The sequence below is a fragment of the Sturnira hondurensis genome, unplaced genomic scaffold, assembly GCF_014824575.4.
Source record: "Sturnira hondurensis isolate 20B ecotype Veracruz unplaced genomic scaffold, ASM1482457v3 Scaffold0008196, whole genome shotgun sequence".
Taxonomy (NCBI): domain Eukaryota; kingdom Metazoa; phylum Chordata; class Mammalia; order Chiroptera; family Phyllostomidae; genus Sturnira; species Sturnira hondurensis.
In genome coordinates this window covers 9,867,199-9,879,985 of record NW_028080827.1, presented here as the reverse complement: position 1 = coordinate 9,879,985, position 12,787 = coordinate 9,867,199, and the positions used below count along the sequence as shown (strand labels likewise).

At 37.9% G+C, this 12,787-nt stretch overlaps 1 protein-coding gene across 1 annotated transcript in view; it reads left to right on the top strand.

The window, feature by feature from the left end:
• Positions 1–12,787, top strand: part of PRTG (protogenin) — a 141,070-nt gene that overhangs the window by 111,511 nt on the left and 16,772 nt on the right. The window contains exons 12-15 of the mRNA XM_037053944.1: positions 6,545–6,640; positions 7,292–7,478; positions 8,113–8,240; positions 9,439–9,609. Coding sequence (XP_036909839.1) covers positions 6,545–6,640; positions 7,292–7,478; positions 8,113–8,240; positions 9,439–9,609 — 582 coding nt within the window. The remainder of the gene's footprint in view (positions 1–6,544; positions 6,641–7,291; positions 7,479–8,112; positions 8,241–9,438; positions 9,610–12,787) is intronic.

The window sequence follows — 12,787 nt, the reverse complement described above, 5'->3', positions numbered from 1 at the left end:
ATATAACCAAAGGCATTGAAATAAAAAATAAGCTGACAGTAACCAGAGGGGAGGTGGGAAGGGATAATGGGGGGAGAAGGGAGAAGGGTCATCAAGGAACATGTATAAAGGACACATGGTCAAAGCCGAAAGGGATATGTTCGAGGGTAGGAGGTTAGGGGAGGGGTGGTGGGGCAGGGTAGCATGGTGGGAGGAAAATGGAGACAATTGTACTTGAACAACAATAGAAAAAGGAAAAAATTAATTTGAACTTTCTTTCCTAACCTCCCTCATCTTTATATATTGCTATATCTTTAAGCCAATTTAATGGTAAATCTAAATACTATCTATGTGAGCCATCAGCTCTGGGGCCATTATAAATTAGCCCTATTGAAGAGTGATTTTTGTCACCTTTGTGTTGCTTCCGGTCAAGATGCAGGTATAGGTAGACATGCTTCTCCTCCTCACACAACCACAAAAGGAATTACAACTAAATCTTAAAACAACATTCAGAACTGTCAGAAAATTGAACTGTATAAAAGACCGACAACCAAGGAATCAAAAAAGCCACAACAATCCAGATGGGTAGGAGAGGCAGAGACATGGAGATGTGGTAGAGAGATGAGGAGATGCTGTGTGGTGTGGAGAGGTAGTGGCAGCGGATCGAGCACAGGTGGTCCCACATTCATGTGGGGTGGATAAAAATCAGGAGGGGCACCTTGGGAGCATCCAATCCCAGCCCCAGGCCAGATCACACAGATCAGGGTTCCAGCACCAGGGAGATAATTCTCCATGACTTCTGACTGTAAAAACCAGTGGGGGTTGGGGCAGCAGAAGAACTGTGGGATTGTTAGGAAACTTTACTCAAAGGGCCTGCACAGTCTTAAAATGTACACAAACCCACCCATTCTGGGATTCACCACCAGAGCAACAGCTGGAAAGATGACAGTTGCATATGAGAAGTGGGTGAAGTGACTGGAAATGGGATGAATGCCTGGCAAACCACCAGAAGCCAGTGTGCCTCACAGTCTCCTCTCTGAACCCTCCCCCAGCATGGAGCCACAAAATGGTGAAGCAGGTTGCCCCACGCTGGCAATTACCTAAGGCTCTACCCCACACAATTTATGGGTGACTCTTACATGGAGTCAAAGTAGCTCTGCCCTAATACATAGAAACAAACACAGGGAGGCTGCCCAGTTGAGGAGACAAAGAAATATGGCTCAAATGAACAGAACAAAACCCAGAAAAAGAACTAAACTAAATGGAGATAGCCAGCCTATCAAATGCATAGTTCAAAATGCTAGTGATCAAGATGCTCTCAAAGAATTCATTGAGTATGGCAACAACGTAAAGGAAGAAGGTTATACTAAGTAAAATAAAGAAAAACCTACAGGGAACCAATAGTGAAGGGAAGGAAGCTAGGGAAGCCAAGGAAGGGATTCAAATCAATGATTTGGAACAGATGGAAGAAGTAAATGTTCAACCAGAACAGAAGAAGAAACAAGATTTTTTTTAAAAAGGGGATAGTATAAGAAGACAATGGAATAACTCCAAACATGCCAGCAATCCCAATGGTAGGGGTGCCAGAAGAAGAGGAAAAGCAACAAATTGAAAACTTATTTGAAAAAATAATGAAAGAAAACTTTCCTAATTTGTCAAAGGAAATAGACATACAAGCCCTGGAAGCACAGAGTCCCAAACAAGATGGATGCAAAGAGGCCCACTCCAAGACACATCATAATTAAAATGCCTAAGGTTGAAGATAAAGAGAGAATCTTAAAAGCAGCAAGAAAAAAGCAGAGTTATCTACAAAGGAGTACCCATAAGATTATCAGTTGATTTCTCAAAAGAAACTTTGCAAGCAAGAAGTATTCAAAGTGATGAAAAGCAAGGCCCTACAATCAGAATTACTCTGCCCAGAAAAGTTATCATTTAGAATGAAAGGGCAGATAACGTGCTTCCCAGACAAGGTAAAGCTAAAGGAGTTCATCACAACCTAGCCATTATTACATGAAATGCTAAAGGGACTTTTTAAAGAAAAAGATCAAAACTATACCCTTTGTGTTGAGTTTTGGAGAAACTGAGACCAACTTTCTCCCCAGTTTTTCTCCTCCCATTGCTTAGTTTTGCAAAGGCCTGTGTTATTCTTTGTGGCTGCTCCTCTTGACTCTGCTATTTCCCCCCTAACCACAAAAACCAGGTCTGCTGAGTCTCTGTAACTGAGCACCACATATGTGTGGTGATGTTTAACTCAAGAAGAACTGTAACAGACAGTGGAAACTGGTTCTCTGTGGCACTTTAGTGTTGATGCTGGGTCTCTGCTTTGTCCCTGATGCATTAGAGGGTCTTTTCAAAACTGCAGTTTTAGGGTTTGTGCTACATAAGGTGCACATACCTTATGTAGCATTTAACTACAAGTAAGCGCATTTAACTACATTTTGTATATCGGTCCTAAACTTTTTTTATTATATTTTTAATTTTGCTAATTGTATAGCTGTTCTGTTTTCTTTCTTAATGACTCTTATTGCCTGATAATGCTCATTGTAACATTATTTGAGGGCTCTTGTTCCTGGGACCACTCTTAAATTTACAAACAGTGTATGAAATCAAATTTCTAACAAACTAGTGAACAAGAATAAGCCAGGTTGTTCCAGGGTCTCTGGATTAGCAAACCAAAATAAAGTAGTGACTAGATTTTGAGATTGGAGTTACATGTTATCAAACCTAAAGAAGCAGAGGGGCAGTGCATGTGGCCTACCATCCTGGCACTTTCTGTTTTAAAAACAGGATTCTTTGTAGAGCATAAAGAGATCACATGTGAAAAAATGTGAATGGGTTTGTCCTCTCCTTTAAATTATTTTTTGCTGGCACTTTTTATTTTTAAAACAAGATTCTTTTTTTTCATATTAACCCCTTGTCTGAGTTGTTGTTTTCAAATAAAACTTGCCATCTGGTCAGCTGTCTTTTTGTTTTGTTAGTGATTTCTTTTGTTGTGCAGTTTAAAACAAGATGCTTTGTAGAGCATAAAGAAGAGATCCCATGTGAAAAAAATGTGAATGAATTTTTCCTCTTTAAATTATTTTTTCACATCAGATGATGTGCTATTTATTTTTTTCCTACTAAAATGATTTCCAGAATTACCCTGGTTCTTGTCTTGCCTTTTTTGTGTGAATAGAAAAAAGTCTCGGGCCCCCCTCCATGTGTTTGATTTGCCTGCTCGTTGGTTTACCTTTTCCTGACCTCATGTATACTAGCAGGGAAAGCAGGGTAGCGCTGGAGAGGGTTGTGCTGGCTACTTGGATGAGTTCCAGATGGGCATCGGGAGGCGTGCCCCTCCTCACAGTGGGCTTACTGGAGTCTGTGCTGAGTAGGGTTATAGCCAGGTGCTGAGGATCTTACAGGAGAAACTCTGCTGTCTCATCTCAGAACACACAAGCTGCTTTTGTCTGATCAACAATACCCCCCTCAAAAAAAGTTTAATTCTGAGTTTAAAGTTTAGTGTAAGCTGTTCATTTTTTTTAAGAGGAAAAAGGAAAAATATAAAGAATCGATTTTAGGGTGGAAAAAAAAAAGCATTCCACTCTCTGCCATGTGAGGATACAGCAAGAAGGTAGCTATCTGCAAGCCAAGAAGGCCCTCGTCAGACACTGAATCTGTGGGCACCTCAGTCTTAGACTTCTCAGCCTTCAGAGCTGTGAGAAATAAATGTTTATCGTGAAAATTAAAAAATAAACAAAGCATTCCAGAGACGTATTCATGAAGTGTTGATCAGTTGTTTGCACAGTAGAATAAGGATTAATCTCTCTACCTGTCCTCCTGACCCTCATCAAAAATCAGCTTTCCATGAGAGATGGCTGTATCTGTGTCTCCTCCCTGAGACTGGGAGCTACTTTGGACAAATTCTGTCTCATACTTCTTCTTCTGTGTCTTCTGCATTCCTGACATAATACCTCACATTCGGGAAGCTTTCCTGAAGATACTTTTCTAACTGAGCACAGACAGAATGAAGAAATATTGTTGAAGATGACACTGTGAATTTATAAAGAACTAGATTGCAAAGAGCCTGTTGAATTCTATTTGTACCCATTCAGAAGGAGTATTTTTAATGTTGAACTCAGGATTCAGTTGACTAATGTGATCAGCAGTATGGTAGGAGGAAAGAAAGCTTAAAACAGATTCAAATTAAGTAGCCTTTAATCTGAACCGAAACCTTTCGAATTTTAGAATTTCAGTGCTGTGCTGAATGTTGGAAATTATTTGAGTGATGAAATCCAAGTATGTTTCTGTGTTCTTTAGTAATTATTTTATTTTTAAATTTTACTTATTTTTACAGAGAGAGGAAGGGAGGGAGAAAGAGAGGAAGGGAGAGAAAGAGAGGGAGCAAAACATCAATGTGTGGTTGCCCCTCATGCGTTCCCTACTGGGGACCTGGCCTGCAACCCAGGCATGTGCCCTGACTGGGAATTGAACCAGCAACCCTGTGGTTCGCATGCCAGCACTCAATCCACTGAAGTACATCAGCCAGGGCTCTGGTAATTATTTTATAAAATATTTGAATACATTTTTTATTTTAAAACTCATTATAAGGAGACAAACTTGCTATGACAAAGGCACGTGTGTTTGTGTCAATATAAAGGCCCCGTGCTATCATACCTCAAGTTCCTGGTTCAGGTTTGTATGACATTAGACATGCTACTTAATACCTTTTACCACAGTTTTAAAAAAATAAGGATAACGTATCTTACAGAGTTTTGTGACACTCAAGATAATAAACCTGAAAAACATTTCCTAGAAGATAGTCAGAAGTTATTAGTCTTTCCTACCTTTTTATCTAGAAACTATAGGAATTTTCTAAGTTGTGTAAATTTTTGTGTTTTTAATTTTATCAAAACAAATACAGATAAATTTTTAATATTTTAGGAAATTTTTAAATGGATTTTAATATTAAATATTAGAATACATTAATCAGTTTCTAAAATATTTATACAAACTCTTAAATTACTTTGGAGAGTTTAATAAGCTTTATATTTTATTATATCTAGTAAAGATTATTGTTTTTCTACTTCTGGGTATATACCAAAAGGCATGAAACCAGTATCTTGAAACGACATACGTGCCCCATGTTCATTGCAGTGTTATTCACAATAGGTGACATAGGGGAACAACCTATATATCTGTCGACTGGTGAATGGATAAAGAAAATGTGGCAAACACACACACATACACACAGGAATATTAGTGAATATTACTGAACCTTAAAAAGAATGAAATCTGCCTTTTGCATAGCATTAATGAATAGAGGACATTATGCTAAATAAAATAATCCAAACACAGAAATATAATTACTGTATAATCTCACTTACATATGGGATCTAATATAGTTGAACTTACAGAAAAAGAGTAGAAGAATGGGTGCCAGGGGTTGGAAGGTGGGGGAAATGGGAAGAGATGGCCAAAGGGTACAAAGTTTCAGCCATGCGGGAATGAGTTTTGGAGATCTAATGTATAGTATAGGGGCTATAATTATAAATATTGTATTGTATACTTGAAATTTGCTGAGAGTGTAGGTCTTTAGCATTTCTACCACACATACACACAAAAAATGGTAACTATATTAGATGATGACTGTATTAACTACCTTGATTGTAGTGATTGTTTTACAGTGTGTATGTATATCTGACATCAAGTTGTACACCTTAAAAATCAGCTCCTATTTACCAACTATATGTCAGTAAAGCTGGGGAAAAAAGAAATACATTATTTCTGAATAGTATTTCTTTTTTGCCATAAGCAAGTGCTCTATAGTTATCATAAATTGTTACACTTAAATTTACCAGTATCATTAAACTTCCTGTGTATTTACTAAAGTATAGTATTTAAATTTTATAATCATTTTCTCAAAGTCCAGAAATTGTTTCTTGTTTTGTTTTATAAGCATGAGATGGACTTTCATTTTCATATTGTGCTAGTTAATAAATACCAGTAGAGGGAGCTCTAGCTTATCTTTCTTGCAGAATTTAGCTCTCAACTTGAAAATACAGGTTTAGGGTAAGGGCATACTTAGAAATAAATAACACACTTCTCTAAGGATTTTCAAATGTACAGTACTAAAAGATGACCAAAGAGTATGTTGTAATTCTCCTTAACTTTTAGGGGGAAAACATCTGACTTGGATTTTCATACTTTTAATAAACTACTCTCAAGTAACTAAACAAAAACTACAGTGTAAATTCTTAGAAATGACTTATCACATAAACCCAAGTCTTTTAAAAGCAAGAATCCATCTCTGCTCAGTTGAGGAAGAGGAGGAAGAGCGGTTATAGTAATGTTATTGTTTGAAGTGAGGTTAAATGTAAGATTTTAAATAATTGATAGTCACAATAGCAGTGTCATACTAAGGTGAATTGCTGAGTCATTGTGTAGGGCAGGGAGAGAGAAAATTTTATTTTACTTAAATGTGGTATTTATTCAGAAGATTTAAAACCCCAAATCTAGAAAGGTTCTAGAACCTTTGTTTGTATATAGATGGCTGGGTCTAGTCATTAGCTGTTGGTTTCTTTTTTAGACCCCAGAAGAAAATACCATGTGAGGCTGCTGGCTTACAATAACGTAGAAGATGGTTACCAGGCAGATCAGACAGTCAGCACCCCAGGATGTGTGTGTAAGTAGAGTTATGGTAGCTTCTTTCACTATGTATGGTTCATACTCCTGTTTCTCCTCTTCTAAGTCTCATTACTGCTTGGAACCCTTATTGGTTTGATTGCTTTATATTCTCCAGGGTACCTAAGATAGTATCTCGAATAAGTAAATACTTAAGTGATGTATTTAATTATAAGAATCTATTTTTCTTTTGCCTGCAAAAGAGCATAAGAAATTTAACGTGGAAAATAACCCTGAACACCTACATATACTGAGTTTTGTTTCATCTGCTCTAAGCTTAAGGCTAATTATTTTCTTCCAGTTGCTGTTCAGTTTTATTGCTAAGAGCTGTATGATTTTATTGCTACTAAAGTGGGTTGACAGGTCTAGTTTTAATCCCACTGCGGGCTTTCTGAAAGCCTTTGGCTGGTAGCTTGACTTCTCTATGCTTCTGCCTTACAATCTGTGTATTGGTAATATTTTATTCCTTATATTCTAACTCATGGAAGAATTGCTCAGGTTTGAGTAGTATATCTCTAGACTACTACAAACCTTTCAAGGAAGAAAGACCTAAAGTTAGCTTACCGGGTGGGGTGTTAATGGTTTTACCACTTACCACTTTTTACAATAAATGCTATGCTGTGCGGTAAATCTACCTTGTCTTTTCCAATAGCTGTTCGTGATCGCATGGTTCCTCCTCCACCACCGCCCCACCATCTCTATGCGAAGGCTAACACCTCATCTTCCATCTTCCTGCACTGGAGGAGGCCTGCGTTCACGACTGCACAAATAATTAACTACACCATTCGCTGTAACCCTGTCGGCCTGCAGAATGCTTCTTTGGTTCTGTATATTCAAACGTATGTAGCTTCTATTAATGGTTGTTTCCTTTGTTCCCCTCCCCATTCATACTTCTTACCATCTTGGGCTAGCTTGAGCTTCAGCTGTAAGCATTTGTCTTAGGACTTACCTTGCTTATAAAACATCTGGGTTTTTGTTTCACCTTTACCATTGTCAGTTCTGAAAATGCAGTTTTTGACATTTAATTTTTGGAAATGATTTTTTTTTGTTTCCTCAGCCTCATACAACAAAATTGAGCAAGAAGCTACTTTAACTTTCATGTGGCTAAAGAAAAGCATGGAAGATAATTTTGATGCCAGAATGAAAGATAATGAAAGATAATTTTCATTCTGGCATCAAAAAATAAAGCTGGTCATTCTGTTTTCTAGGTTATGGATAAAAAGATGCCTGTCACTATGATTTAAAAGCATAGTTTGACTTCCAACATTTCAGAGGAAATTTGTTTGTATTAGGACATTTGTGGGCATATTTTTATAAGATAATACCAAACGTCATATATAGTCAAATTAGGTTGCTCTTTTAGTGTAAAATAATTTTAAATGTGCCCTCCCTACCTGTATTTATTGGACATATTGACAGTCTTTGAGAAACAGTGTGCTCACAGCATTAAAGCTTCATTGCTCATCATTGCAGATCAGAAACCCACATGTTGGTTCAAGGTCTAGAACCAAACACCAAATATGAATTTGCTGTTCGATTGCATGTGGATCAACTTTCAAGTCCCTGGAGCCCCGTCGTCTACCATTCTACACTTCCAGAAGGTAAGGAAGGCAGCTGCCTTTTGGGTTTTATCTAAATGTGTAAAAAATGTATACATCATTTTGAGGAGAACACTACCTTGGTTGCCAGTACCAGTTGATGTGATGTTGTGTTTGTTTTGTTGATTTGTTTTGTTCTTTAACATTTGAGATTTCATTTCCTTTATTAAATTTATTTTCCCCTCTCAGTGTACATATTACACAAGCAAATGGGTTAAAATCATTTGTGCTATTCAAGGCTGTGCTGAAATCATTTTAAACGTAAATAAGTGAATAATGGTTGTGTTAGGAGCCTGCATTAGAACCTCTGTCTCTGTATGATAGCTTGGTGCTGTGCACCATGCATAGATATACCACCTAATTGAGCACCAGTTGTATAGCCTACCTGTGACTCTAAGATATTTTGCCTCCAAAACTTGCTTTTCCTTTTCTCTAGAATGAGGGTGAAGGATTAGATGATATATGAGGACTTCCATTTTAATTATGCTGAAAGAAAGCAAAGGACATTTGTTTCAGTGAGCAAGAGCTTTTTTGCTATGTTTTAAACAATACTCCATATGCTATATGATGCCCAAAACCAGCTCTTCACACTTTTACCTCACATTAAAAATGGGATCAATTAAAATCCTAAGACTTGAATACTTTTCACAGATATAAACTATTAGTATAAAGCCTGCCCTTTAAACTCACTGATTCAACTGTTTTGGAGAATAACTGAGTGTTTCTGGTCTCAGAAGTATTTCTTCAGTGGCTTTCTAGATCCGGTTGAATCTATATTCTATACATTTTAGTAAGAAATGTAGTTTAGATTCAATACTCAATGGGAAAGACTCGATATCTAATGAGCAGGTGCTACTGGTGGGATTAGAGACCTATTTAGGGATCAGTTTGACAAAACCATGTCAAGAGACCTAAAAATGCTTTCAACCTCTGACTTAGTAATTCCACATCTAGGAATCTTCTATCTCCTTTATATTTTTTAAATGTTTTGAACATTATAAAAATGAAATTAGCTTTCAAGAAAAGTAGTATTTTACTGTTATCACTATTAATTGGTAAAAGCTGTGATTTTTCAGATGCGGATATAGTGGTTCCTAGTTTTTCAAACTTTTTTCTACGCCTGTCACTCTGTTAGCCTGGTATTTGCGTGTATAGGGCCATTTATCCTATTAATACCTTCTGCTTCTACATGTGTGCACAGCACCAGCAGGCCCACCAGTTGGAGTAAAAGTCACGCTGATAGAAGATGACACTGCTCTGGTGTCTTGGAAACCCCCCGATGGCCCAGAGACAGTTGTGACACGCTATACTATCTTATATGCATCGAGGAAGGCCTGGATTGCAGGAGAGTGGCAGGTCCTACACCGAGAAGGTAAATATGATCGTAAATTGCCAAAGAGGATGAAAAGTAACATTATTAGTGATAAGGAAACAAAAGGAAAGAGGGATCTAGACTTTGTTTTGAATTTATGTTTATGAAGTTACAAGTTATTAAGGATTTTGGTTTTATTCAGAGAGCAGTGGAAAGCCATTGACATACTTGAAGAAGGAGTATATGATTCGCATTTCAGAGCAATCATTCTGACTGTTGTGAATAGAAGTTTGATTGAGGAGGGGTAGGTGGCAAGAGTCATGCAAAGAGACTGGGGAGCAATTGTGATGGTCCAGGAAAGAGATAATAAGCCTGGATTAGGGTGGTGAGGCTTGAAATGGAAAGGGGAGGATGGTTGAAAGACTTGATAGCATAGGGAGGGAGGGAGAGGTAAGGGAAGGAAGATTTTTATAGGTGATTATGAGATTCTGGTAGTGGTATGCTTGTGCTGGAAAAACAAACAGTGGAAGAGGACCTGGCTTAAAGGAGAAGACCTTTGTACAGCTACTAAAATGGTTCATTTGCAAATCAACTGACCTCTAAGTATAGGGAAAGGCTTATTAGGGCTTACACACTAAATTTAATTTTTTACCACAATTTTTTTTAGCTGAGCAAAACTGATTTCTAAAATCTTTAACATTCTTACTGCATGCTCTTATCAGTATATCCTCTTCAAATTTCTTAATCTTTCATATGATTAAGTCCTGCATGCTAGTTTTTAGATGGGTCATGACATAAATTGTAAAACTTCATTATTTTGGCACTTTCTTCATTCAGATGTGCATGCTGAGAAAAGAACAGTTTGCCAAGCAATTAAAAGCTTAAGAAGGATTTCAAGAAGAAAATCTGTTGGCCATCTACATATTCTAAACACTTTATAGTACTAAGCATTCCATGTACATTTAACCTGTTAAGGGGAATATTTATTCAATTAAGAGAATAAACTTAAAGGCACTATGTGGATGTAATAAACTATGCAATTGTAAAATCAACAAATGGTAACTTTAGCTGGAGTTTTCATAGTCGTATATTTATAATATTTTTCATTAAGCAGAAGCCCCACTAAGTAGTGATTTCTTAGTCTCTGAAGAGACAGGAAAGTAACAAGTACTTGCCAGCAATACAATTTTATAGTTGTATCAGTTATCTGTTGGTACCTAACAAACCAAGCTGAAAAACCAGTCCCTCTACCTTCTCACAGTTCAGTGAGTCAGCAGTTTGGACTGGGATCAGCTGGGCAGGTCTTATGCTCTCTCCTCAGGTCACTCATGAGGTTGTAAATTATCTCACAATTTCAAAAGAGTGTGGGTAGCTTAAAAACATCAAGAGAGAGTTCTAACATCTGAACAAGAGGGAGGAATCCCCATGTACAAAGCTTTTGCAAGCCTCTGCTCGTGTCACATTTGCTAATGTCCACTGGGCAAAGCAAATCATGTAGGCAAGTCCACAGTTAGTATGACAGAGGACTGTCCACAGGTGGAGATAGTGGATATAGAATTTATTTGAGGTATTAATTTTACAACCTACCATAATATTCTTATTTCCAAAACAGTTTATCAATAATACATTTAACTGAGTGACTAACCTGATTTAATGTGCTATTTTATAAATATTAATAAAGAATTTCAATCATTCCTGGCTGGTGAGGCTCAAGTAGGTTAAGAGCCTAAAAGTCATTAGTTTGATCCCTAGTCAGGGCACATGCCTGGGTTGTGGGCCAGGTCCCCAGTTGGGGGTGTGCAAAAGGCAGCAAATAGATTTTTCTCTTGCACATTGATGTTTTGCTCCTTCTCTTTCTCTCTCCCTTCCCCTCAATCTAAAAAATAGTAATAATAATTTTTTTAAAATCTTTGGTAAATAAAATAAAATGAAAAGAATTTTTTTCACGGATTTTTTTCTGTCTTTTTTAAAATATATATTTTATTGATTATACCATTACAGTTGTTCTATTCCCCCCCTTCATTCTCCTCCACCCTGCACACTCCCTCCCCCACCATTCTCCCCCCCCTTACTTTATAACCACGTGTCTCAAGTTCTTTAGATTCTATATTTCCCCTACTATTCTTGCCCTCCCCCCTATCTATTTCCTACCTACTGTCTATGCTATTTTCTGTACCTTCTCCCCCCTTCTCCTCCTCCCCCGCCCCTGTTGCTCACCCTCCATGTGATCTTCATTTCTATGGTTCCACTCCTGATCTAGCTGTCCTCTTGGTTTGCTTTTGTTTTAGGTGTGGTTGTTAATAGCTGTGTGTTTGCTGTCCTTTCACTGTTCATATTTTTCATCTTCTTTTTCTTATATAAGTCCCTTTAGCATTTCATATAATAAGGGCTTGGTGATGATGAACTCCTTGAACTTGACCTTATCTGAGAAGCACTTTATCTGTCCTTCCATTCTAAATGAAAGCTTTGCTGGATAAAGCAATCTTGGCTGTAGGTCTTTGGATTTCATGACTTGGAATACTTCTTTCCAGCCCCTTCTTGCCTGTAAGGTCTCTTTTGAGAAATTTGCTGACAGTGTGATGGGTACTCCTTTGTAGGTGACGGTCCCCTTATCCCTTGCTGCTTCTAGGATTCTCTCCTTCATTTTGGTCTTGGCTAATGTAATGATGATGTGCCTTGGTGTGTTCCTTCTTGGGTCCAACTTCTTTGGCACTCTCTGAGCTTCCTGGGTTTCCTGGAAGTCTATTTCCTTTGCCAGACTGGGGAAGTTCTCCTTTATTATTTGTTCAAATAAGTGTTCCACTCGTGTCTGTTTCTTTCCCCCTTCTGGTACCCCTATAATCCGGATGTTGGGACGTTTAAAGATGTCCTGGAGGTTCCTAAGCCTCGCCTCATTGTTTTGAATTCTCATTTCTTCATTCCTTTCTGGTGGGATGTTTTGTTCTTCCTTCTGGTCCATTCCATTGATTTGAGTCCCAGTTTCCTTTCCATCACTATTGCTTTCCTGGACATCTCCCTTCATTTCAATTAGTTTAGCCTTCATATGTTCCTCTAATTTGTGACTATAATCAACCAGTTCTGTGAGCATCCTGATAAACAGTGTCTTGAACTGTGTTTCTGAGAGGCTGGCAATTTCTCGGTCGCTGAGAGTTATCGGCTCTGGGACTTTGAGTTCTTCTTGCGCCATCTTTTGGGCTGTTCATGCCTGTTATGTAGCAGGATCGGAGCCCTAGGTGTT